The sequence below is a fragment of the Hyperoodon ampullatus genome (genome assembly GCF_949752795.1).
Source record: "Hyperoodon ampullatus genome assembly, chromosome: 7".
Lineage (NCBI taxonomy): Eukaryota > Metazoa > Chordata > Mammalia > Artiodactyla > Ziphiidae > Hyperoodon > Hyperoodon ampullatus.
Window position 1 is genome coordinate 85,672,137 of NC_136920.1, and position 27,442 is coordinate 85,699,578.

At 55.3% G+C, this 27,442-nt stretch overlaps 1 protein-coding gene across 1 annotated transcript; it reads left to right on the top strand.

Moving 5' to 3' along the window:
- Positions 1 to 7,062: 7,062 nt before the first annotated feature.
- ADAMTS8 (ADAM metallopeptidase with thrombospondin type 1 motif 8) lies at positions 7,063 to 25,772 on the top strand (the record flags this gene model as incomplete). The annotated part of the gene is given in 11 exon segments (XM_079709535.1): positions 7,063 to 7,206; positions 7,209 to 7,292; positions 7,294 to 8,106; positions 15,560 to 15,799; positions 16,585 to 16,720; positions 17,255 to 17,422; positions 18,184 to 18,485; positions 20,467 to 20,650; positions 22,999 to 23,171; positions 23,296 to 23,471; positions 25,202 to 25,772. Coding segments are annotated over 11 exon segments (2,991 nt in total).
- Positions 25,773 to 27,442: the final 1,670 nt, after the last annotated feature.

Below are 27,442 nucleotides of genomic sequence, written 5' to 3' on the forward strand. Positions count from 1 at the left end.
ATCCTCTTCCTCTTCCTCCCCAGCCACGTGGCTGCTCAAATGCCACTCTCTTCCTAAGTCCTCAGGTCTCTCCTGTTTCCCCATCACCTTCTGAGGCATTCGGAAGATACCTCCACATTCTTCGATAGTATCACTCAGGGTGAAACGGTCCTCTGTAAGTCACTAAGTATGGCTAAAGTCTAAATACTTTGAATTCTTCCTTAATGGAAGGTTCTTTTACTGGAGAAAAAGCAAACATACCAAGGAAGGGTTCTGAGTGAAGATAACATGCTGGATGACGAAGGATGCTGAAATACACCCGCATGCCTCGCTGTACCCACGGACTGGGGCTCTGCCGCCAGGCCCGTCTCCAGGCAGCACTGGGACTTGGGTCGTGTCAGATGAACCCTCTGAGCTCAGGTCCTGTTCTGCAGGAGAAGGTGGCGTTAGATGGGACACAGAGAGAACGCCAGGCTGAGAACGCACATTCAGGCCCTGAATCTCCTGTCTGCCGACCAGCTGTGTGACTCGGGGAGGAGGACGGCCTTGCAGGTCTCAACCTCCCCATCTGTAAAACGGGAGGATGGAGAAATGACCTCTGCCAGCCGCATCTAATGTCTACCGTCCTCTTTAAATTCTCAAATCCAGTGAGCTTGGTGCAGACAGAGAGGACTGCAAGGAACAATGTCCTGAAAAAAAGAAATAAGTCCTATAACCTCAGGAAGTGGGATGTGTGGACAGTTTGCACTAGGCCCAGATGTCTAAGAGAAAAATATCTAGATTTTTTATCCAGAATCAAGAGAATGTTCATTTCCTCCACTGCCCAAGGACACCAGGAAAATAGAATGGATGGGGCCCTCACGTTCTCATAACATCATCCCCCGCCCAGTTCAAAAATCCTCTTTTAATTTGAAAAAGAATACACACATGTGTATGTATAATTAAATCACTTTGCTGAACACCTGAAACTAACACAACATTGTTAATCAACTATATTCCAATATAGAATAAAAAGTTTTTTAAAATCCTCTTTTAACACCCTTTCGGGTGCCCCCATCTATCACTTAGTAGCCCTGGTGTGTGTCCCTGGCCCCCAGATTTCTCGCTCAGGCTACAGCCATGGTGTCTGAAATTCCACCATTAGTTGTTTATTTCTGTTGGTTCCCCTTCCTCCGGTCTCTTAAAATTCAAACACTCTTAGGGGTACTTGCTATCAAACCAAAGGAATTTGGTTTGGATTCCTTTCTGTCAATGAGGGCAGGTCAGGGAAGCACCCTGGACAACTCTGAAGAAGAGGGAAGCTGAGGGTGAGGGGAATGAGGCCCAGATAAACTCCGGAGTCTTTACGACTGGTCTACCAGACCAGGGCGGGTAGATAACGATGATGACAGTGATGACGATGTGATGGAAAACAGTGGCCATTTACATACGCCTACCGTGGGCCACGCACTCTGCTTAGCACTTCCCATCCTAACTCACTGGGAATATGTTTATAAAAAGTGGATCGTTTTTATATCAAGTCCCTTGATGACCTTGAGTAAGCACTTCATCTGCCCTGAGAAGTCACCCTCCATTCTGAAATCCCAGCTCCTTTCCTTCATCCCTCTTTTCTTCCATCTGTTACAAGGAGAAATGCATGCAGCGTTGCACGTTAGTACAATAAAATATATTTATATGTGTGTGTGTGCCTGTGTGTGTATAATCAGAAGTGGTTAATTAGACCCATTGTTTAGAGAGACTTCAGACCCTCTTGCATCGGCTATTAAAAGTAAATGTGACAAGACTGCCATCTGGTGGTTAGAATCAATAATGACGATGTAGAGGAACTGGATTGTTTTCATTAATGATTAAAGGATGCACGAAAGCCAAACCATCCTCACGATTAAGGTGGTCCTGGGCCCTGGAGACACCGCGGCTTGGTCAGCTCTCCAAGACTGCCAGGTAATTTGAATTGAGACACACTGGTCTGATGAAGACCGGAAATCGAGGTGAAGGAAAGATGGTGGGAAGGGGAGAAGCACTGGTTATAACAAGCAGGACAACCACACAACACCTCCTTCAACTTCCTCCGGGGACTGGGTGTGAGAAATAGAATGAACACTTAGATTTATGTGCACAGTTGTGAAGGACTGCCGCCTCAGACTTGCATGATGTGATAGAAATTTCTAACTTTGGAAAAAGTTACTCTGCAGTGGATAAATGTCATGTTGAACAGTGCCACCTGCTGGCCATTTGGTGGTAAAGCAAACATGACCCAAGCCTCTTGTCATTCATCTTTGTGGCCATCGTTACGGCATGTAAGGCTCAAAATGCGCAAGTGACTGGCCAGTTACGGTAGTGACCACAGATTGTCATCACGGATGCAGCCCACATGGATCTGGGGCGACCTTATATTTGGGGTGCCCCACAATGAGCCCAATACTTGGCAGTCAGTCATTGAATATACAAAGTAGGAACAAAAAAAGTTTGTTTGCTTCTGCTTGTTATATTAAAATCAATCAACGTCTGGTCAGCAACCAAGTCGACGTCAATATCGGACTAAAGTTTGCGCTAGATCTGGTTCTCGGTGATGTAAATAACAGGATTGGGAATGTGCCCATTGAGACTGTCTGTAAACACCAGAACAGCCAGATGAAGGTAGGAAAAATAATCAGAGTAGCTAGCGCTGCACAGGAGTTAGGACATTGAACTTAAAGTGGCCTCAAGAATATGAATTAAAGATTTTCCATATACTGGGTGAAGTTCCAAAGGTTCCAAAAGATAGAATATTTAGGACTAAGAAAGGATTAAGCAAATAAAAACACAGAGGAATGCTTGTGTACGTACAAGTCGCGCTCACAAAACCCTGCATACCAAAGGGAATACAAAGGCACATCAGCACAAAAGTGATGTCAAAAACCAAACCCGAACTGCTGGGGGTCTGAGCTCACTAGTGAGACAGGGAAGGACCAGGAAATCCTCCCTCTGTTATAGGCAATGTGTGGGTCATAGCAATTAACCAAAGTTATAGAAAATGAACATGAATTGACGCAAAAAACGGTATTATTTTGTTTAGAAAAAAAGAACTGTTTATATTTAAATGCCATCACAGGCTTTTGAGAAAAGCTGTTTATTCCCTTCTTTGAAATCGAAGTCCTAGAGGCCCTTCCAGCTCTGTAATACCATGATTTAATCTTTGGCTCTAAACAAAGAAACACTAATTCAGTGTAGGACATCATCACTAGAAAAATATTATATTTAATTAGTAGTTTATGAATGCGACCTTAGTTAAGAATGCTGTTTCCACCACTTATTAACTCAGTGACCCTAAGCAAGTTATCTAACCTCTCTCAACCTATTTCTTTATCTGTTAGATGCCCTTTTCAGAGGATTGTCTTAACGGTAAAGTGAAATCACGTTTTGTGAGCTGTTCAGCACAGTGCCTAGCCCACAGCAAGCAGCCAAAAGATGGATGCTAGGGGCTTCCCTAGTGGCGCTGTGGTTGAGAGTCCGCCTCCCGATGCAGGGGACACGGGTTCGTGCCCCAGTCCGGGAAGATCCCACATGCCGCGGAGCGGTTGGGCCCGTGAGCCACGGCCGCTGAGCCTGCGCGTCCGGAGCCTGTGCTCCGCAATGGGAGAAGCCACAACAGTGAGAAGCCCGCGTACTGAAAAAAAAAAAGATGGCTGCTATTATTACCGAGGATTTAATGGACATTAAATTTAAATGAATCTCTAGGACATTGCCTGGCTCAGAGTAAGCACTCACTTTTAACAGAAAGGTATGAATTGCAAATGAAATTTTAAAGCAATACATTTTTTTTATCTTCATGCAGTGGGTACCATAGCATTTTAGGAAAAATTTTACCACTAATTATGTGTCTTTGGGTAGGTCACTTAACCTCTGAATTTGTTTTTTCTCTGCAAAATTTGAGTGGAAATGGATCAGATGGCCAATAATGGATCTTCCAATTGGAAGGAGATTCTAGAGATAGCAGAGCTTAGGATACATTATAAATTTATAATATATACTCTATAAATCTCTAGTGATAAGCTAAGAGATAACCAGTTACTAATAGTATGAGTTAATTAAAAACTTGAAATTCATAATAAACCTGTAGTATAAGGTACCATAAACATAAACTTCCTTTAATTATTTAAGGACTAATTAAATAAATAATTGCTAGATACAGAATTAAAGACAGAGATATTTTGATTTTTATTTTTTATATAATTTCCCCTTCATATTCAGAGCAAGAAATTATGTTAAAATTCTTACTCCACATGAATCACAGACACTGAGTCTAAATAATCCCACATTCCAAATTTGAGGACTCCAAATTAATGTCGCTCTACTGTAATTCAGAGGTCAACAAACTGTTTCTGTAAAGGGCCAGATAGTATATATATTTTAGGGGCGCTTAACCCTGCCCTTATAGTACAAGAACAGCCAATGTGTAGATGAATGACTGCAGCTGCTTTCCAAAAAAACGTTATTTATGGACACTGAAGTGTGAATTTCATACCATTTTCAAGCATCGTGAAATTTTACTGTTCTTTTTCATTTTTTTCAATCATTTAAAAAATGGGGGTGGGGGGCTTCCCTGGTGGCGCAGTGGTTGAGAGTCTGCCTGCCGATGCAGGGGACACGGGTTCGTGCCCCGGTCCGGGAGGATCCCACATGCCGTGGAGCGGCTAGGCCCGTGAGCCATGGCCCCTGAGCCTGCGCATCCGGAGCCTGTGCTCCGCAACGGGAGAGGCCACAACAGTGAGAGGCCCGTGTACCACAAAGAAAAAAAAAAAAAAAAAAAAAAAAAATGGAGGTGGGAAGCATCCTTAGTTTGTGGACTATACAAAAGCAGGCAGCACGCAGGATTTAGCCCACGGGCTGTGGTTTGCCAGCCCCTGGTGTAATTATGCATTTTGGGAAAGAACGTGGTAACGTAGGAAATCCACTACTGGCAGATAACCCCCCGGCCCGTTGTCGCATTTTGTTTTGTACTGTTTCCACCTGCCATTCTCCTGAGGGTTTTCACCACAAGCCAGGGACCCCCTCTCAGTCCCAGCAGCAAGGGCACTAGGCGGAAGCATACCTAAGGTAAGCCTGACATCTTGAGGATGCAGTGCAAGTGGCAGGCACCACCCTGGAGTTACCAGCAAGGCACATACAGCTCCGGGGAAGGGTGGATCCAGAAGGGAGATAGGAGGCCAGCCACGCACGCTCAGCCCAAAGTCCACTACCCGACCTCTCTCCAAAGGAACTTCCAAAGAGCTGTCTTTGGAGGCGTTTTATTCTATTTAAAAACAACAACAACTCCCAGAGCCCTCCCAGCTGAAACCAGGAGGCCCAAGGATGTCCAAGACTTTCCCTGGTCTGGTTAAATCTCCCACATGCAGCCATTAATATACACATGGGAGGAAGGGGACTGAGAACAACCGTTGCCTCCCCAACGAAGGAGAAAGAAAGAAAACGTAAGGACCCAATTACTATTGATCATCAGGAGTTCTACTGGGCGGCCGGGGTTGGGGGGATGGTGAATAGGGGACTTTAGGCTCTAGGAAGCAAAGACTGCAGTGTTACAAAAGGCCTGAAGCAAATGGGATTACTCATTGCCTGCCCTGGTCAGACTCCCCCAGGGCTGTTATACCATTGTCCTGGGATGAAGTGTTTGGCTCATTTTTGGAAAAGGATTGAAGAGGCCATTCTTTCCATCCCCCTGCCTCCGGAAGTGTTTCCCCAACACTCCAGTTATTCCTGTCTTGTAAATTATCCAGGAAAGAATTCTCGGGAGCATGATACGATAAAAAGCTCATCCTTCCTTTCATCTAACTCAAAGCCTTCTGTGTTTCTGAGAAAGCAGAGAGAGGGGACACTTGGAGGGAATTTGCCAGGACTTGCCCTGGGATTCTGTAGTCGCTAAGGAACTTTTGTGTCTGTGAGGGGCTCCTGTTCGGGATTAAGAAGCCCTGAGAGTCTCACATTCATGCTGATCCTGCATAGACGGTGAGGGAGCAGAATGGGCTAAGATGGAGAAGGGGCGACCCCGACTGTCTGTTGGCACCACAACCCAGGTGGAGAACTGGGCAGCTGGGGTAGGTGAGCCGGCAAAGGCCCTGAGCCCCAGGAATCTCCCACACTGACAACTCAGAGCCCATCCTTAGAGAAGAGGACCCTTGGCCCAGCCCAGACCTGTGCCATTAGGACTGGGGTGCCAGCCAGTGCAGCTTTTTGTGGTCTTGAGAGAGGACCGTAACATTCCCCTCTCCAGGTTTCAGCCCCTCTCATCCCAGGGAGGTGACGTCGTGGGACAGAATGAATCAACTCTCATACACACCGATACCCACAGCCATGGGCAGTGCGATGGGGGGTGGGAGTGCCACCTTTCTTGAGGTCCCCGGGCAGCTGAGCACTGTTCCAGTTGAGTTTTCAGGGCCAGACACGAAGCCCCTGGAGCTCAGGTGCCCTCCTCGCCAAGCGCTTACCTGCCCGGCGTGATTCCACCCTGCTGCCACCTCCCCTGGCATAATTTACCCCCGTGCTGGGTTCTGCCCCCAGCCCCCGACCGGGCAGTCACAAAGTCCTTGGCTGCTTTAACCAAGTGGTATTCCTTGCCCCGATCCGCAGCTTGGGGTGAAAACGTGTTTTTTAGCAGACAGAGGTGACTTTAATATGACCTTTCTCGCCTCCCTCTTTTGCTTTACAATGAAAAGCTCTGGAACCTTCTCTGGAGATCTCTCTTCTGCACAGTCGGATCCCCGAAGTGACACTGTCGCTGGGACCGGTGTGAGGGTCTCCTGGGGTATGTGTCTCGGGCACTTGGCCTCAGAGGAGGGAGCGACTGGGGTCTCCCCAAGGACGCTGGTTGAGGGGCCCGTCCAGCACTGGAGGAGTTAATGTGGGACCGCGTAAGCGAAGGGGAAAAAGCTGGAGTTGACACTTAAAGGGGGGCGGGGGGGCGGGGGAGCGAGCCCCGCTGACTCCTGATTGGTTTTACATTTCATCCAAATTTTTTTTCTCTCCTCTCTCGCTCCCTCTTTTCAGTTTCTCTCTCTGATCCCAGGGGAGGGGAAACGGGAATAGTGAGAGATCAAAAATAAACCTCTTATGTCAAAGCCGGGAAGGAAGTATAAATACGAAGGGCTCGGCAGCCCACTCTGTGCTTCCCGGGGTGGGGAGAAGGCAGGGGCGGAGGACGCGCACACGGCCGGGGAGCCAGTTGCTCGCGCTCGGCTGGGCGGGAGGGCGCGGGAGCAGCGGCAGCGCCGCCAGCCGGAGGGGCCGCCCGGGGACCGCCGCCGCCAGGCGCCCACCGGCCACGCGGCCGGCCAGCCGCCCGAGCTCCTGCCCGCGGGGACAGCGGCCGGGCCGCCAGCACCTGCCCGCGCCGGGCCCGCTTCCTCCATCGCCTGCGCCGCAGCCGCAGCCCCCATGCCCCGCGCCGCCCCCCGGTGGCCGCCGCTCCTGCTGTTGCTGCTGCTGCCGCTGCTGCCGCCGCCGCCGCTCGCCCGCGGCGCCCCGGCCAGGCCTGGAGGCGGGGGGCCGGCCTCGGCGCTGGTGGTGCCCACGCGGTTGCCGGGCGGCGCGGGCGAGCTCGCACTCCACCTGTCCGCCTTCGGCCGCGACTTCGAGCTGCGCCTGGCGCCCGACGCCAGCTTCCTGGCTCCCGAGTTCAAGGTCGAGCGCCTCGGGGGCTCCGGCGGGGCGGCCGGTGGCGAGCAGGAGCTGCGCGGCTGCTTCTTCTCGGGCACGGTGAACGGGGAGCCCGAGTCGCTGGCGGCAATCAGCCTGTGCCGCGGGCTGAGCGGCTCCTTCCTGCTGGACGGCGAGGAGTTCACCATCCAGCCTCAGGGCGCGGGGGGCTCCTTGCACCAGCCGCACCTCCTACAGCGCTGGGGGCCCGGGCGCGCAGCCGCCGCCCAAGCCCAGCCCTGGCCCGGAGCGCCCGAGTGGGAGGCGGAGAAGGGAGAGGGTCAGAGGCAGGAGGACGACGAGCAGGGCGAAGACGAGGAGGCGGAAGGCGCCAGCGAGCCGCCGCCGACCCTGGGGGCCACGAGTAGGACCAGGAGGTTTGTGTCTGAGGCTCGCTTCGTGGAAACGCTGCTGGTGGCCGATGCGTCCATGGCTGCTTTCTACGGAGCCGACCTGCAGGTAGGACTCGCTCTGCCCGGAGACGCCGGTCACCTCCCAGAGTCTCCAAATTCTTCCCTTTCCGTCCCTCTGAGAAAACCCTTCCCGTTCCTCACCCCAGACAAGGTTCTGTCCTTTCTGAGAAAGCCCAGTAACTCCTTTCCTGACCCCTGACACCTGGGCTATCTCCGGCTCCTCCCATGCGTCCCTTCCAACTTAGAGCGCGGGTCCTGGGCTTCCTCCTCCCTGCTCACCCCCCTCCCTCACATCCTGAACTGAAAGTGGGTTTTAAAGCCCCCGCCCCCCGCCCCAGACACCTGCCCCTCCCAACAGACATGGTAAGTGAACATCTGGGGAGAACCTCCACCCCACCCCCACGTCTCCCCGCCCTCTGCTGTCTCCAGACCTGGGAGGCTCCCAGGGAGAGGCAGCTGGGATGGAAAGATTCCCTTTGCCTACAGAACTGAGGCCGCCATAAGTAAAAGACATTGTCTGCAGGGAGTTGAACCTGGAAAGGGGCTGCCCAACTTCTGTGTGCCCAGCTGGTTCTGATCAGGGGCACGGACACCTTGCCAACCTGGCGCTCAGCCCTGTCAGAACTTGGCAGTGCCGGCATCAGCACAACAAGGGAGGGGAACAGAATTTCTGCCTGGGGGCTCAGCCCGGGAAACTGAAGCTTCAGTGGAAAAGGGAAGGAGGGGGGGTGGGGATCTGAACTCCTGGTGAATGTTCCTGGTGGAGCCAGAACTATCCTTGGTCCGCCCGAGCGGCTCTCCGCCCAGACACAGCTCTCTACCGAGCTGGGGCAGGAAAGCTGATTCCAGGGGACAGCTCCTGTAGCCGGGCCATTTCCAACTGGATTCCAAGATGGTGCAGATTCAGCAGGAGGTGTGTGTGTCACCCTACACCCCAACACCTCGTGAAGTGGACGGGCTCCAGGAGAGGCTGCACTTTCTCCTCCCTGGGGGAGCGCAGAACCAGAGACGTGCGCGCGGTGGAGAAGAACTGACCTGCCCAGCGGTCACAGTTTCCTGAAAAAGGCACCTTGGCCGCTGCTGCAGCTCAGTTGCTGCCTTTTCGGTGATGGCAGTCTTGGCTGGGACCCTATACTAGGCTCGGCCTGTGCCCAGCTGTTGCGGGCACCGAGTGCTTCGGCATCCCCTATGCAGCATAGTCTAGATGAGGTGCAGCCGGCCCCCCAGCTTCTCGCCCCAGCTTTCTCACTCTGCAGTCACTGGGAAATGCATTCTAGATGGAAGGGTGGGAAGAGCTGGCCGCTCCCCTGGCTGCTGCCGGGCCGTTAAAGCCCCGCGGGCTCCATGCGCCTGTCCCGGTAGTCCTCCCAGAGCACGTGGAGGCGGCTTGGAGCCGTCAGTGCGGTCTGCGCCCGGGACTGTGGGTCTGCACTGACTGAGTATCTGCTTCCCTGCCTTCCATGAGAGCAGGGGGAGGCACCAGCCGCCTTCCCTGACTCCTTTCCGCAAGCAAGTCCTCCAGAGGGGGGCAGGGGGGTGGGCTTCTCCTGTCTCGGTTGAGGATGGCTACTCCAGCTACCAGGGGCTCCATCAGAAAGCACGTTCACCGCAGACCCAGAGCTGAGGGGCTCAGCCCCTCCCATGCACGACTCCTTTCTGACAGCTGCCTGAGAACCAGGAGGTAGGAAAGCCAACAAGGACACAGAGCAGCAGCAGAAAAAGAAATTTGCCTTTCGGTCTTCAGAGCCAGAATGTCCTCCCTGGCGTTTTCCTACCATCTCACTCTGAGCTCAACGCCCAGACACTTCAGATGCTGTCTGTTTGCCTCCAGCACGCACTCGGCAGCTCCGGATGTCAGAGCCATCTGAAAGCAGACGTGCTTGCTGCCGCCAGGGCTCCCAAGCCACTGAAGCCGGGGGCTGGGCTGGGTTCTGCCCAGGTCTGCTGCACCAGACAAGTTGACTTGCTCTTCGCAGAGCCACCCAGGAGCACTTCCACACTCGTATGACCCCTGGCTGGGTGACCCAGAGCACACTTGCCCCATCTATTTCCCGTGCGCACACACAGGTTTCTGGACCATTCACAGACTGGCACCTCTGCAGCAGCCGGCTCCCTCGGGCCCGGGGAGCGCGTCGCAATAGGCATCGGCCACCTTGAAGACTGAGGTCCTCTCCCTGGGCGGGCGGGGGGCTCCCTCTCTCCTTGGGGCCAGCCCTGCCGCCTCCCCCTTGGTCTCATCACGTCACTGCCTGCATCCTGCTGTCACCGCGCTGGGGTGGGGCAGGGGCCGAGACACAGCTGTCTCTATGACTGGCCCCTGGCCCCTCTGCTCTGACCGCTCACCAGCTATGGAGGTGCCACAGAGCAGACCTGAACTTCTCAGCTCCATTTCCTGGGCTTCCTGGCTCAGCCAAGACAGGAGTGGATGTCAAGGGCCGGTTCCCCACGACCTTGCCTGCCCACACCCACCTCCCAAAATGGAGCCTAGTTCTTCACAAGTAACTCTCCGAGGGGCCTCCTGGAGACTTCATTCATACAGACGGAAAAAGCTTTGGGGTGTCCCGGCAACGGGAGCGTGTGAGGAGGATGAAGAGGGCCTTCCCCCTCACCTGTGAAGCGAGGCGCCTGCACTAGGTCATCGATTCTAGCCTAAACGTCGATGAGGCTGCTTCATGGTGAGTCTTCTGGAAAGTTCAGCACCACGTGGAAAAGCCACCCGCTGAGCGTGCTCAATCTGCAGAGTGGTTTCGACGCACCACCTGGGTGGAAATACCTGTGACGGGGCAGAGGAAGAAAGGCCAGCTCTCGCAGCACCCGAGTGCGGTGCTGCTTCACTGAGCCACGCCGCCTCCTGAGCACCAGGAGGCTCTGAGGCCCTGGCTCCCCTGACATCATCCACGCTGTGGGACTGGGTCACTGAACCGAGCAGCCCAAAGACATCCAGCCGCAGTGCGAGGCCCAGTCCTGAGAAGGAACCACCTTCGAGGCCAAGGAAAGAATCAGCTGCGCGCAAGGCTGGTCTCGCTGCTAAGCGACAGGGGAGTCTTCCAGACTCTGTACACTTGAGTTCAGTCAATCCCTTGACAGGAGGGGCCCTGTCTCCCACCTTCTTCTCTGGTTTCAGAGTTAAGGAGCTCAGACAAAAGGGGCGTTCTGAAAGAAGGGACCACCTCGGAAGAGACCGTTAACCCTGTCTGCATCTGGCCGCAGCTGATTGTTCCCTGGATGAAACTGGAGCAGGAGATGGGCCAGTGGGGACTGTGCTGCGCCCCATGGTTGGTCTGGGAAGCTGTCCTGCCAGGGCAGCAGCTGCAGGCTGAGCTTCTGAACTCGCTGCTGAGCAGGGAGGGCCCCCAGAGAAGACCAGAGGAGTCCCAAGATTCAGGCTACTAGCAGGTGGTTTCCAGGAAGGGCCAAGTCACAGCCATTTCGTCTCCCCTTGCCTTGCCCCCTGGGGAAATGTCTCCCCTGCCAGCCCTAATACCCAAAGTGGCCAAGCACCCTGGCTTGCCCAGCACAGCCTCCATCTAGGCCTGTTCGTTCTGGCATAATTATTAATAGTCTCATCTTTCACTCTGAAAAGTGTCCTGTTTTGGATAATAACAGAAACAGACACATGCCCGAGTCTCCACAGGCCACGTTATATGCATGTGAAGTATGTTCCCCCACTGGCAGAAGACCAAGTCTTCTCCATCCCTTTGGTCTGCTGCCGTCAGAATGATGGACTATATGAAGTATTTCCCAAAGAGAAGGCCCTAGTATTCAACGGTCTTTGATTCACCACTTCCCCCTCCCCCCCCGGGGGGCGGGGGCTGTTGGGCAGAGACAACGTCAGGGGCACCCTGGCTGGCTTGCTTGAATGCTTTGTTCAGGCTGTGCTGCAGTTTTCCTTGCAGCAGCAAAGAGGGTGGTAGTCAGTGCCGTGATGAAGAGCATAGACTTTGACAGGAAATTGACATGAGTGGCCTTGAGCGAGTCACCCATTTCTCTGTACCTCGATTTCCTCACCAGCCTGACAGGCACAGTTATACCAATGTCCTGGCAGTGTCTGGAGGAGATGGTAAAATACGGAAGACACCTGACCCAGAGCCTGGCGCACAGTAGGTGCTCGGCGAAGCGTGGCTGGCGCTAGAGTTGCCTTGGGTGATGCATTTGTCAGAGCAGGAGGGCAGGGCGGTCCCACGCCGTCAGAGCCAGCCAGCGCTGTACCAGCTGTGCTGTCGCACGCAGCACAGGACCTGCCTTTCAGCCTCTGCTCCGCCTGGACTGTGTCCACTGGGCCCCTTGTGGTGCTGGTAACTGCGTGCTTCGGCGACGTGGCCTTGCCCCTTGCTGCTTGGAGGACGAGGACGGATGAAGGACATCTGTGCAGGACCCTGTCTTGTCTCCAGCTCTTCCTTCCTCTCCCTTTGCTTCTCCCTCCTCCCCAGCAGTCTCAGGCCCCAGAGAGATGCCAGAAGGGAGAGTGATGGCCCCGTTGCTGAGGCCACAGGGTTTGCACGTTACCACCCCTCCTCTCCCAGGCGTGCTGCGAGGAGAGCGCTGGGCCCACAGCGTCAGGGATGACGCTCTGAAGAGAAGGAGCTGCTGGAAGTGTGTTTGGCCCGGGCCCAGCCTTCGCCAGACTCCCGCCATAGCTGGCCTTGGCTGCACGGGAGGGAGCTCCGGGGGAGGGATCTCCTTGTTTGTGTCTCAGAGAATCAGAGGGCTATGTCCGAGCCTAGCTGGCGGAGTGTCTTTTCACTCCTCCAGGTCCTGGGGGCGCCAATGGAGAAGGAGGCCCCCTGAAAAGTGCCCACCTTTCCCTAAGGAGACCCAAGGGCAGGAGATCCCCAGGCCATTCCAGAGTCGGGTTGTGTGAGCACCCCGGCCCGGCTGGCCCTGGGCTCTGACCTACCCGACCTGGCTGTGGGGAGGTTGTCTGCTGGGGGCCCTGCTGCAGCCCGCAGCCCGCACCCACGTGGTGCACAGGGAGGTATAAATAGACAGGGCGCGGTAGAGCAAGTGAGCTAACCTCCTTGACTGGCTCCTGGGCCCACTCTCTGTGGGACTGAGTCAGGCCTGCCCTTTTGGACCAGGAGATGGACCGAGAAGTGGGGGCTCACAGACTCACGGCCGCCCACCTGCCCAGGCCCGGTGGCCCTTCCCCCAGGGCGCTGTCAGATGCACAGGCAGCCGGGCCACCGTTCCTCAGAGGAGCTGATGGTGGCAGAGCATCCCGTCCCCAAAAGTGCAGTGAGGCAAGACAGAAGGGGAGGGGAGCCGGACCAGGACTGGGGACTTGAACAGAAACTCTGGCCCACACAGTCCTGGCAGCCCTCTTGCGATGGGAATTATCTTCTGAGAAAGCAGCCAGAAGGACCTTCAAATGTCCTCCCGTCTAACCCACCTCCTGGAAGGGAAACGGCTCTCAAGCCAGCTCAGCCCCCCAGTTGTTCCTCGGTGTTGGGAGAAGATGCTGTGAGCTGCCTGAACTCAAGCAAGGAGACTCCAAAAACCTCGGTGTCGGGATGTGCCCCCCGTGCCAGCCTTTGTGCAGCAGTTTGTACGTGTGCACCTCTGGTTTTCATCGGGGACGTGCCCATCACATGGTCTCTGCTAGTCTGACCAGGCAGCTTGGGAACCAGACCCTTCTGAGACCTTAGGTCTTCCGTTCCTTATTCTGAGCCTTTGGGGACTGCTTCGGAGCATCTGGCACCTCTCATCTTCTCACCTTCTTTGTAAGATGTCAGCTTCCCAGTTTTGAGATTGTGAAGGTGGGACTGAAAGGAAGGCCTCCTGTGAGGAGAGTTTCAGGTTGTCTCGGAAGAAGTCCCCGGACTTGGCCCCTGGTCCTTCCTGGGGTAGGAGACCCCGGACGCAGCAGAGGCCTGGAGGAAGTAGCCCCAGAAAGCTGCCAGTCCTCAGCCCTCACCCCCAGCTGCATACTGATGTGATTGCTTGTTTCCCTCAGGAATCCGACTCCAGGGGCTGGTGCCAAGTTTCAGCTTTGTTGATAAGATGTTTACATCAGCCTAAACATAGCTGGAGTGCTTGACACACTAAGTAACCTGCCAACCCCCGTTTGTAGGGCTTACAAAATATCTGGCTGGTTGCCTGCGAGGTGAACAGACAGATCCCATTCACACACAGTGGGATTCGTCTAGAACTCGCACACATGGCCTCAGCCCATGGAATGTCCGTCTCTAGCCTTTCACCCTCCTCTCCTTCCTTCTTCTGCCACCTTCCAGAACACAGGAGGGAAGAAAGAGAGGCTACAGGAGGTGGTGCCCTAGGGAGCAGGGAGCAGGGCTGGCCGCACTCCTGGCTGGAGGCCTGAAGGCCTGTATGCCTCTGCCCCATTCGTCTCCTGTTCTGTGAAGTCATCCAAGAGGACTCCCTTCTGGAGGTCCTGGAGGCAGAAGAGTGAGCCCCATCTGGCCTCCCCCAAAGCCTTGGGAGCAGTTGGCAGCCCAGGGTTGGGGCAGCGGCCAAGCACCGATGTCAACACCTTCAGCTGGCCTTGGTGGGACCGGAAGCAGTGGGAGCCTGAGCGCCTGGGTCTCAGCGACCCACCCGATTCTCTCCCACCCCAGGCAGAGTGGAATAAACCCTCTGGGCTGTCCAGGCAGAAGCCAGGAGGCCAAGCCCTGGGAAACTTACTGAGAAGAGCGTAGACCTCACAGACAGACACGCTTGGGCTGGCACTCCAGCTTTAAGAGCTGCGCGGCTGTCGACAAGTTATTTAACTTGTGAGAACTTCCACTTCCTCGTTCGTGAAATGGGGATGACAATCCCTACTTCCCAGAGTTATTGTGAGCAGTTAATGAGGTGACACGTGTACCGTCTGTGACTGGGGCAGAGGGGCTATTGTTAGGAGTGACCATCAGAGCAGAGTTTTCCCATCCTGAAGAGTAGGGGTTACCCCAGCAGACATCAGGAAAATTCTCGACGGATTTTAACCTTGAGCGCTCAGATAATTGCTTCTGGGCTGAGGGCGGAGAGGGGATGGGTGGCTGGCAGGGAGACGATTGGTGTCAAGGTTAAGGTAGAATAACCAGCGCAGTCCACTAGAAGAGCTTTCCGTGATGATGGAAATATTCTGTCTGCTCAGTCCGATGCAGTAGCCACGAGCCATACACGGCTATTGGTGCTCTTGAAATGTGGCCAGTGTGGCAGAGGAGCTAGGATGTTAATTTTATTGAATTTTAATGGATTCAGATGTCCATGGCCACATGTGGCTGGTCAGGATGTTAAACACTTCAGCTTTGGAGCCAGGTGTTCTGGGTTCACACGCTGGTTGACACACTGGCTCTGGGACCTTGGGCCACCTACTGAGCCGTGAATTTCTTATATGTACAGTGAAGAGAAGTAATGCCAGGGCCTCGGGGGTTTGGTGAGCCTTCACCGAGGTGCTATGTACCGAGGCCCAGCACACAGGGTGCATAACTCGGCGTGACGGCAGGGGCGGGCGGCAGCCAGGAGATCTCCCCCTCCCTCTCCACCCCTGCTTCCTGCAGAACCACGTCCTGACGCTGATGTCTGTGGCGGCCCACATCTACAAGCACCCCAGCATCAGGAACTCCATCAACCTGATGGTGGTGAAGGTGCTGATCGTGGAGGATGAGCGATGGGGTCCCGAGGTGTCCGACAACGGTGGGCTGACGCTGCGCAACTTCTGCCGCTGGCAACGGCGCTTCAACCAGCCCAGCGATCGGCACCCCGAGCACTTTGACACGGCCATCCTGCTCACCAGACAGGTCCGGGGCCTCTGGGAGCCGGGGGCGGGCTGGGAGGGCGCGCCGAGGGGACCAGACACGGGGACCGGCTCCCTGCTGGCCCCAGCTAGACACCAGGAGCCTCGTGTGTGGACAAGAAGGAGGAGGTCACGAGGACATGTAGGAGGTATTTGCAAGGCAAGGAGAGGAATTCGTGGGGGCTCTTCTCCAGAAGTTTGTGACCAGCTGTCTGCTGAGGTCATAACAAGAGGAAACGGGCTCAAACTGCCCAGAGAGCAATATGGAGCTGGAACTAAGACAGGAGGTCCAGCTGCAGTGGGGGTTAAAGCCAGTGGAGGTAACCAGGGGGTCCCCTCAAGCTTTCCCCAATGGCAGGAGGCCTGCCCATCTCCCTGGTGTGGTTTAAACAGATGGCTTCCTGAAGGCCAGCAAGTGTGATCACGTGTGGAGACCCTGCTCACCCCCCAGGCCGCACGCACAACCCCAAGGCGAGTGCTGCGTTTTTTAGCCCCACTTTACAGCTGGGGGAAGCGAGGCACAGAGCTGCCACCCCATGGCAGTGCGCACAGGCCCTGGCCACCTCGCTGTGGGGTCCACACCCTTAACCACCGCCAGGCTCTCCCACCTCCCGGGACAAGCTTTCAGAGTCCCTGGCAGCCCGAGCACATGCCGACACAGAAGGAGAAACGGCCTTTGGGGAGAAATAGGGATTTGGCTTAAAACGTGTCCTGCGTCTCCGGAGGCGCAGGAATGGGAAGGGTTTCCGTCCTGTGTCTGTCCTCACGTCCCGCTCTCTCCGCGAGCAGAACTTCTGCGGGAAGGAGGGCTTGTGTGACACCCTGGGCGTGGCGGACATTGGCACCATCTGTGACCCCAGCAAGAGCTGCTCCGTGATCGAGGATGAGGGCCTGCAGGCGGCCTACACTCTGGCCCACGAGCTCGGTAAGGCTCGCCACACCAGAGGCCTGGGCTGCTGGACCAGGTGGGAGGACCCGCCCTCCCGAGTCCAGCCGGTGAGGCCCCCCCAGGACCCTGCCGCCTCTCGGGGCCACCCCTCCTCGTTCCGGCAGGGTGCCTCTGCCCTCGTGCTGTCTCCACCCCCACCCTGAGCACGGGGCCATCCTCAGAGGTCACCAGGGAAATGCTAGTGCTCAGGTAGAGCCGTGGGGCCGCATCCCAGCTAAGCAGTCAGGATTCTGGAAGGTCAGCTAGCGAATGACTGAGACGAGTGTGAATCCGCACAGGCGCCGGCAGAAAATAAAGGGACCCCGGTGTTCCTGGTGCTCTGAGCAAGCTTCCTGGGAGAGGAGAGCCAGGCAGGGCGGGCCGGGAACAGTCTTTGAGGAATAAGTGGAGCGCTGTGGTGGTCCCTCAGGGAGCTGGCGCTGCGTAGGCCTTCAGAGGCCCTCTGCCCCCTGGGCGGACGGCTGAGGGCAGTGGCGACGCTGGGTGGACCGCGGGTCTCGTCCTCCCCAGGGCACGTCCTCAGCATGCCCCATGACGACTCCAAGCCCTGTGCTCGGCTCTTCGGGCCCCTGGGCAAGCACCACATGATGGCGCCCCTCTTCGTCCACCTGAACAAGACGCTGCCCTGGTCCCCCTGCAGTGCCATGTACCTCACGGAGCTCCTGGACGGCGGGCACGGTAGGTCCCCCAGGCTCCTCCCTGGCCGGCGGCCAGCACCTGCAGCACAGACATCTCGGCCTGGGAGAGACTCAGGAGCTATGTCCCCGCCACCCTGCCGGGCTCAGTGTTCTGACCACTCCACAGAGCATGCCCTTCCTTGGCCCAGCTTCCAGCAGCCCCTTTCAATTATCCCACAGAGCAGGTGGAAGTAGTCTGAGAAGGTCTGTCTGGAGGAGGTGGGTTCGAGCAGAGCTCGAAGGAATGGAAGAATTTTGTCGTGCAGAGGGGGGAAGGGAGCTTCTGGCTGGAGCGATAGATCACAGGGTAGCGTGCAAATGGCAGAGAGGCAGGAAGCGCCCCGTGAGGGCAAGGAGTGGGGCGAGGTGCTTGGTGAAGACAGCCTGACTTGTTGAGTAAAGCAGTGAAAACACAACTGGTTCTTGATTCTTGATACAAAAATAATAGATTGTCCAACATCAATACTTTGGCTTTATTTCTCCTGGCCTGGTTTTTAAGAGTCCATTTACATCCCCAATTATACTGTGACGTAGGTTAGTGTTACAATTAGCTGGCCTTCCCTAGGTAAACACTGAATGCATATAAGATGTTCTGGATACCAAAAGAGATGCAACCCTTAAAACAAAAAATTGCTACTGATAGTCTAAACTTGGAGGAGCTTCTGTGGATGACTGAGTGCTGACAGTTTGTAGGTGGAGGTCAAGGAGGCCTCGAGTGTGATGGGGGGACCCCTTCTTCCTATTCCTCTGCTTCCTCCACAGGAGACTGTCTCCTGGACGCCCCTACCTCGGCCCTGCCTCTGCCCACAGGCCTCCCAGGCCGCAGGGCCCTCTACGAGCTGGACCAACAGTGCAAGCAGATCTTTGGGCTAGGCTTCCGCCACTGCCCCAACACCTCTGCTCAGGACATCTGTGCCCAGCTCTGGTGCCACATGGATGGCGCCGAGCCCCTTTGCCACACGAAGAATGGCAGCCTGCCCTGGGCGGACGGGACGCCTTGCGGGCCCGGGAGCCTCTGCTTAGATGGCAGCTGCCTGCCTGAGGAGGAAGTAGAGAAGCCCAAGGTGAGGGACGGCCACTGGGAGTGGGGGACAGGGAGGGGGAGGGCTGCTTCCAAGGAGGAAACCACACTTGAGATCCATGAACTAAGAGACTCTGGGCCTAGGGGCAACTCCGAGGGAAAATCACTCACCTCTGGACAAAGCAAAGCATATTTATCCGAAGCCGAGAGGAGCTCTTCAAGTCTGTACTCAGAGCCGATGGATGATGTCAGCAGGGCTCCGGGCATTTGGGGGACTCCACCTCTGGGGCTGCCGCGGAGTCCACTTGAAGACCTGTGAGGCTTGGTGCTAGGTGTGGAACACTCCAGCACACGAGCAGTCGTGGGCACACAACAAACAGAAGCCATTATGAATTCTATTATAAACAGGTAGCGTGACAGCAGAGGAGGGACATCCAATCAAGAACGAGGGGAAGGTATTCCTATCCTACCCGTGTCGGAGCCGAATGCATAGCTAGGGGTCAGGAGAGTGAGAGTAATTGTGGGAACTCCTTGCGCAAGGAGGAGGGAAGGAGAAATCAGAATCACGTCTGACCAGGCAGAGAAAACCTGGCAGAGTAAACTTGCAAGGAAAGGCAAGGCAGTGCCAGTGAGAGTTTTTAAATGATTTGCTTCTTTGCCCTGCTCTTAATACATCCGAACTGTGAGGCTGATCACATTTCTCTGCGAGTCACTGAGCCATCTGTGAAACAGCATCCACCGGGTTCGCAGCCTGGGCCTGGCCCAGGTCTGAATCACCAGGGTGGCCTGTGCGCTCACCCTCCAGAGGGCTGTCCTCGGGGGGTGCTTCCATTGCACTGAGGGCCGGGAGCCCGCGGGGGCGGGGAAACCACATGCTTCTTCTAAGCCTGAGCCAGGACGGGATCCACAGATTCATTCTCAGCCCCCTCCCAGCCCACACCCCGACACTGAGCTTCTCCCAACCCTGTCCTGTAGCGTGTGCTTCACACGTTCCTGAGGGGAGAGGCAGGGAGGGAGCCCATCCAACCTTTCCCAGCACCACAGCCAAGCCCAGTACAGGGAAAGGTGACCAGAAAATGATCACGGGATGATGCTTATCACCTATTTTTAAGGGGAAAAGACAGATCATAAAATACTGTATATATATATATATATGTATATGACAGAATCATATCTGTGTAAAATAAAACCTGGCACCTTCATGATTCTATAGTCAGAGCAAAGGTACAAAAGGATATTGATGAAAATCATGTCAATTGTTTCATCTGGGTAGTGGTATTTTGTAAGCGTTACTTTCTGTTTTACACCTTTCTGTATTTTTCATCTTTTATATGAGCACGTATGACTTCTGCAACTTTTAAAAAATTATTTTCATTTTGAAAACTTAATGAACCTACCCAAGGCAATGCCTTGTCCTCAGGGTCAGTTGTAAAGTTGGAAGCAACTCTAGTTTAGCTCCCAGGACCATCCTACCCCTGGACCTGGCAGCTGGCAGACTAGTGGCCACACCTCCTAGAGATGAGTCCTTTAGATCAGAACTTACCCGCCTCAGCACTGGTGGCACCTGGGCTGCGTGCGTCCCGGCTGCGGGAAGCTGTCGTGCTCGTGGCTGGATGTTTAGCAGCACCCTGTCTGCCACCCGCTCGAGGCCAGCAGCCTATGCCCTGCCCAGCTGTGACAACCACAGGGTCTCCGAACACTGCCACGTGTCCCGGCCGATGGAGAACCGCTGCGCTAGACCTAACCTTATCCGCATAAAAGTGCTTCACTCAGCAACTCCTGTTGAGCGCCTTACAAAGGTCAAGGCACTGTTGTAGACACCAGGGGCCAGCCGCGAGCAAGGCCAGCACAGACTGTGATCGGGGAGCCGCGGCTGCATGGGCCACACAGCCCCTGCACAGATGAATCAGGCAGTTTACCGAACAGCATGCACCAGGACGGGCGCAACTAGGTGAGGAGGTCACACCAAGAGCCGAGGCCTCCTGCCCTCTGCTCCTCACTCAGCGCAGCCTTGTGTGTTGCAGGCCGTGGTGGATGGAGGCTGGTCCCCGTGGGGACCCTGGGGAGAATGTTCACGGACCTGCGGAGGAGGAGTACAGTTTTCACACCGCGAGTGCGAGGACCCCGAGCCACAGAACGGAGGGAGATACTGCCTGGGTCGGAGAGCCAAGTACCAGTCGTGCCACACGGAGGAGTGCCCCCCTGATGGTAATCGCCACACCGGCCAGAGCAGCTGCTGTGTTGCCTGCAGCAGATCCCCAGAGGAGTCCGGGGGTCTCCGGGGCACAGAGCTTTCCTGGGTGCAGACATAAATGGTTGAGAGCAGCCCGTGGCGACCCAGGACACCTCTCCCTGTCCGGGGAGAGCCTGGCAGAGTCAAGGAGAGACACTGCCTCGGTCTTCCAAGATGCGGAGATGGAGGGCGTCACTCCCAACCAAACTTATCCATTAGAGCTGGGGGAGGGCTTTGCAGAGGGGCGAGCGTCTAGGATAACGTCTGAACCCTCGTCTGTATGCAGAATGGAGGCATTTTCCAAAGCCAGGGTCAGAGCCAAACCTCCAATATCTTTCCAGCCAACATCCTGCTCAGGGCGGAGGGAAGATTTCTGCATCTGACCCTAGCGCACATTCCCCCTGAGAAGAGTTGCCCATCTCCCCTTGGAGCGTGGTAACTGCCTGGCGACCCCTTCTTGGGAAGCAGCCCCACCTCTGCCTCTCCTGGGGACATCCTCCCCAGTGCCTGCTAGAAAGCCCACACATTAACGCAGGGGCAGCAGACCACATGACAGCAAACCACTGCAGGTCTTTTCCCCACCATCCCATCTAGCTCCCCTTGTGCAGCCCCAGGAAGTATTGGCAGGCAGCAAATGACAAGCAGAGAGATGCATCCAAGCGCAGAGGCGCACTGGCATTGGAATGGTGTCTAATGAGGGAATCTGGAGGCTTTGCAGTTTTGCAAGATGAGGAGGATCAGTAACGGCATGAAGCTCTAGAAACTCTGCCCTGGAACCGTGAGAGTCTGCCTAGCACACGGGTGAAGCGTTCCTGGGGGAATGAGAGAGAGAAAGGGGAGGGGAATGAATATAGGCATGAGGTAGACATGGACCATAGGTGATACCATGATTTCAGGTGCACCGGGACCAGCCATCTCAGTCAGTGAGTGTTTTGGTGCCTCTTGTGTGGGTAGAACTGGAATAGGTGTTATAATGACATAAGAAGCATGTTCTCTGTCCTCAGGGAAGTACAGATCTTGTTAGAGATCCAAACCCCTTTTACAGAGCAATTAAAGGTCAATCTATGAGGCACAGACCCCAGACAAGGAATCCAGAGCGAGGAGAGGCCTGGCCTGGCCGGCAGCTTCTTGGGGAGTCAGGGCTGAGCGGGGCCTGGAGGGCTGAGACAGGGATGAGGTGCAGGAGGCCGCGCTGCGATGGGGGCTAGGATCCCCCCCCCAGGGCACAGCTGAGCAGAGCGGGCCAGCGTTTCCAGGCCAGCCAAGGGTGCGTAAAAGCTAAAATAGCCTCAGGAGGCTCTCTGTGCTGGCTGTCCCATCAGGTCACCTGGGAAGCTTTTCCAAACACAGAGGCCCAGACGCCTCAGGTGTCCTGACTCAGAATCTCAGGAGGAGTGCACGGCCAACTGGGATTTGAAGCTCCTCAGACCATGCAGATGTGCAGCTGGCGTGGAGAGCCTTGGTAGTAAGAGCGGGTTTAACTTCAGGATTGTGGAAGGGAAAAACCCAGGTCTTACTTCAGACAGATTGTTCTGGAGGCAGCATGCAGCAGGACGGGAGAGGAAGCAGGCTGTGTGTCGGAGGCTGGGCACCAAGTCTCGCAGGAAACCACAGGCCTTGGCTTGTGAGCAGTGGACCAAGATGCTGACAGTGGGAAGGAGACATTTAAAATCACAGATCGTCCTGAGAAGAGTACAGGACTTAATGACAGGTTGGAAGTAGTGGATGTAGATGCGCAAATATTCAGAAGATACCAGGGTTCTGGTCTCAGGCTGGAATGTGGTAGCATCACCAAATGAAAATCCAGCCAGTTCTTCATTTGGAGAAACCATATGGAGTTGGGCCTCACTGAGCTGGAGGTAATTGCAGCATCTACAAATGGAGGTCCCCCAGAGAGACCCAGAATTACACCAAGTGGGGTGGAGAGGCAAGGTCAGAACTAGTTTGGCCACATGTCCACGGAGGTCAAGATAAATCACGATCAGCAGAGGCCCAAAAACATAACTCCATGTGTCGTTCCGTGCTTCCCCTGTCCCCACCTAAATTTATTCATCTGTAAAGCAGAATTAATATTCTCCCCACACGGGAAGACTATTTTCCCCAGAAAGCCCAGCTGAGGCTGGCTGCTCCTTTCCTTGCCCCGTGAGTCAGGCCTTAGGTCAGTGTCTAGGAAAGCTGGGCCCAGGTGACACTGGACCTGTGTCCTTGGGTTGGGTCAAGTCCGGGAGGAAGCAAGGTGCCCAGAATCTCGGCATTTCTCCCGTGGGCTCCTCCCTGCTTCAGCTCAGCCTGTTAGCTCCAGGCCCTCTCGCCCTCCTTTTAGGGAAAAGCTTCAGGGAGCAGCAGTGTGAGAAGTACAATGCCTACAATTACACGGACGTGGACGGGAACCTGCTGCAGTGGGTCCCCAAGTACGCAGGGGTGTCCCCCCGGGACCGCTGCAAGCTGTTCTGCCGAGCCCGGGGGCGGAGTGAGTTCAAAGTGTTCGAAGCCAAGGTGAGGATCCTTCTGGAACTCAGGTGCACAGGTGGGGAGGAAGGCCCCCTGGCCTGAGCCCGAGAGTGGGCGGCGTCAATGCTCACTGGGCCCTCTGACCACCCCCCTCCCTTCCCCACTGCAGGTGATCGACGGCACCCTGTGTGGGCCCGAGACTCTGGCCATCTGTGTCCGTGGCCAGTGCGTCAAGGCCGGCTGTGACCACGTGGTGGACTCGCCTAGGAAGCTGGACAAATGCGGCGTGTGCGGCGGCAAAGGCAACTCGTGCAGGAAGGTGTCCGGTTCCCTCAACCCCTCCAGGTGGGTCTCCCCAGAAGTTCTGTCCCCAGCTGCGCGAGCGGACTGGGCTTTGGAGTCACAGGGGCCTCAGTTTGAATTGTGGCTGCTACTCCATCCCCGTGGGGCACTGAGCTTCAGTTTCTTCATAAAACACGGTGTCCTCTCTATCTCAGAGTCGCTGTGACGAGGCACGAGATGGGCAGAACACTTGGCCCAGGGTCTGGCCCCCAGAGATGACGGCTCTCGGGGCAGCCAGAGGCCACACGGATAGGGATGTAACTTCTCTGAGTCAACTGGCAGTAGAGCTACACTGAGTAACCGGGACCTTTGCCAGAAAGCAGCTCTTCCAGGCCTGCTGTGGGAAGGACATTTCACCCTAATCTGACGGGCCCTGCCCTTTCTGCAGGTGGATCTTCAGAAACGGGGGCCCACAGGGGGGTCTTGGCAACCTCAGGGCTTCATGGATCTGAGAACTCCAGACGCTTTCTCACACCTTAAAGCCACACATTCATAAAGCTCCTGTATCTATCTGTTTAAGTGCTTTCACTTCTGTGGGCTCGACGGATTCCTAAGATAAGTCTATTGGGGCCAAGACCGTTACTCCCCTTTTACAGATGAGGAAGCTAAGGCACAAAGAGGTTACATGACTCTTCTAGGGTCACAGTGGTAGGTCGTGGCGGCCAGAGGTGAGCCTAGGTTTATCCGTTCCCGGGCGGTTTTTTCCTGTCCCACACACACTTCCCTGGGAGGAAGGGCTAGGGCCTGCGGCCACACTGCACCCCCAGCCGGCTCCCTCACTCTGTCTCCTCTCATCAGCCTCAGAAAACAGAATCTGCCTATGGCAGGCAACTCAGGAGTCTTTTCAAATTTAAACTCAAAGGATATAGAAAAAAGAAGCACGGGGTGTGGGACAGTCAGACACTGAGTCCCTTCCCAGAGCTCTCTCAGGCATTAGACGTGGGGCCTGGGGTCCTTTCTCAGCTGCCCAGTGGGCGTGAGGCAAGGGCAGCAAAGAGCAGAGTGACCGTCCTCCTCAATACTCTTCCCCTCCCTCCCAGCCTACGAAACCAAATACTTCTGCCCCAAAAGAGAAGAAGAAGAATTAAGGTTTCTCCATCCCACATAAAGCCCCAGACCCACAATAAAGTTGAAACATTTTCCCCAAACAGCATCCCAGCACCCCAGACAGCCCCGCTCATGGTGCTGGGCACGCCCAGAAGAAGGCTCCTCAGAGCAGGCTGTGTTGCCCTGCTTCCTGCCCTAGAGCCACGATAACCAAATACCAGCAACTGATGGACTCTAAGAGGTGGCGTGAGGCGTCCATCTGGTCAGCTTCTGGAATCGGTGTGTGGATCAGATTTTTCCACATGGGTGTGAGCTCTGGGATGAAAGTGGCCAAGCAAAGTTTACACCAGTGCAAGGAGCTGCACGTGCCTGAGATCTCTTTTCAGCCAAGAGCCCAGGTTTGGCAGCAACGGCTCAGCGCTCACCCCCTCTAGGCTGCCTTCCCCTCTGTGCTCTTGTCGAGATCTAAACTCCAAACGTTTGAAATAGAGCTCCCAGGCCAAGCAAAAGTCCCGGTGTACCAAGTGTTCCTGTCGGCCTCAGCAGCTAATCTACTGAGCACTTTGGGGCGACTACTTCCTTATTTGCTAGCAAACTTTTGTCTGCCCACCCCCAGTCCCCGCATGCTGACTTCCTGAGCACCGGGCTGGGGAGCCACGGGTCCTAAAGGTGTCTTCCTGTCATAGTTATGGCTACAATGACATCGTCACCATCCCAGCTGGCGCCACTAACATCGACGTGAAACAGCGGAGCCACCCAGGGGTCCAGAACGACGGCAACTACCTGGCCTTGAAGACGGCCGACGGGCAGTACCTGCTCAATGGAAACCTGGCCATCTCCGCCGTGGAACAGGACATCCTGGTGAAGGGCACCATCCTCAAGTACAGCGGCTCCATCACCTCCCTGGAGCGGCTGCAGAGCTTCTGGCCCCTGCCTGAGCCCCTGACCGTGCAGCTCCTGACAGCCCCTGGGGAGCTCTTTCCCCCCAAAGTCAAGTATACCTTCTTTGTCCCTAATGACGTGAACTTCAGCACGCACAGCAGCAAAGAGAGAGCGACGACCAACGTCATCCAGCCCCTGCTCAACGCGCAGTGGGTCCTGGGAGACTGGTCTGAGTGCTCCAGCAGCTGCGGGGCCGGCTGGCAGCGGCGGGCGGTGGAGTGCCGCGACCCCAGAGGCCAGGCCTCCACCACCTGCGACGAGGCTCTGAAGCCTGAGGATGCCAAGCCGTGTGGAAGCCAGCCGTGCGCCCCGTGATCCGGCGGGCAGGCCAGGCTTATGCTCATGGACTCGGGGCACGGGGTGCAGACCAGGGTCACGCTACGGTGACCCCACGTCTGGGGGTGGCGTGGCCTGCCTACCCAGGTCCCCCACTGCTGCAGCTGGGCGTGAATCCATGGGGGGAGGAGAGGAGAGGAGACAGACCACAGATGCTAAAGTCTACTATCTAGTGGGTTGGACCTTGCTTGGGTTCAAGTAGAGGGCATAGGTTAAAAGGTAAAGAGTACTCTTACGGACCCAAAAAGAAGACTTGGTCAGCCTGTTTGCAAAGGACTAACAAAGTTAAACAAAAAAAGTTTTTTCTACTTGGTTCCCTCGTTAAATAATCTACCTCAGAGGGGAAAAACTTAGTCAAAGAGAGATGTGGAGTAGGGGTGGATTGTGAGTGTCAAAGCAAGCACTGTAGCTGCACCCCGAACTGTCTTCAGAAATGCCCAGGAGTGTCTTCAGTATTAAACCCATCGCCTGGAGGGCTGCGAGTCGCAGGATTGTGGAGAGCCCCGTGTTCTCAGGCTCCCACCTGCAGGGGTGGATCCACTTCAAGTATTTATGCAAATGTGTCTCTGAACTAAAGTGTGATCTTGCGCCAATGGAGTGGTCTGATCTGGTTCGGTATTGCTTTGGAAAGGGCAGGGGACCCAGGGCCCAAGGACAGAGGCTAAAACTAGGTCGGCTCACCTTGAGCACAGCCAGGGAAGCTGGCACCTTGCCTGCACCTCTGAGGCCTCCCCCGAGTTCTCACGTCTGCTGAATCCAGGTCATTCAGGCAAGTCTTTATCTGCATAATCTAGACCAGTGGTTCTCAGACTTTAGTGGGCATTAGGGTCATCTAAAGGGCTGCTTGAAACACAGATGGCTGCGCCCCACCCCAGAGTTTCCGATTCAGCAGGTCAGGGGCCTGAGAATCCACATTTCTAACAAGTTCCCAGGTGACATGGAGGCTGCTAGTTTGGGGGCCGCACTCTGAGAACCACTGCTCTAGTGGAAACTTCCAGCTCTGAGGTAACAAAACGTTATTCTCGAGAAAGCCCATGCTGCTCCACTCTGCATATGTCCTCATCCTCACATTTACATACTGACCAGGCAGAGATACAAGATTCTCCTCGCATCTGAGGAATGCTGCACCTGTTTCTAAGTAACATCATCCCAATGACCTCAGCTCCTTCTCTCCAAGCCAAATGTCATTCCCAGCTCACAACTCTTTTGACCCAGGCAAATTGCAACTGTCCCAATCAGCCCTTTTACATAGCCTGACCTTCCCCACTAGCCACCTGAAACCTGCCTGAGAGCCTCCCAAGTCCCATCTTCCCTCCATGTCACCTCATCTCTTCCTGGTCAGATGAAGCCCCCGGCTTGACTTCCATATGGTCTGGTGTAGAGGGAGCTCAGTCCTTGGTCATAGTGGGCGAAAAGGAACAGACGACATCAAGAAATGACATTCTAGGGAAAAGGAGGAAAATATCTAAATTTGCATCGTCCCTTTTCCTGTCACCATTGACCCCACCCCCCTTGTCCTTCCCTTTAGCTTTCTCTCAAGACCCCTTCAAGTAAAAAGTGGCCTGGGCAGAGAGGATGCTACATGGAGCCCTTGTGTAAATGAGGAAAAGGTGCCCACTGGGAGGACTCAGGCCTTTGGGACACAGGCA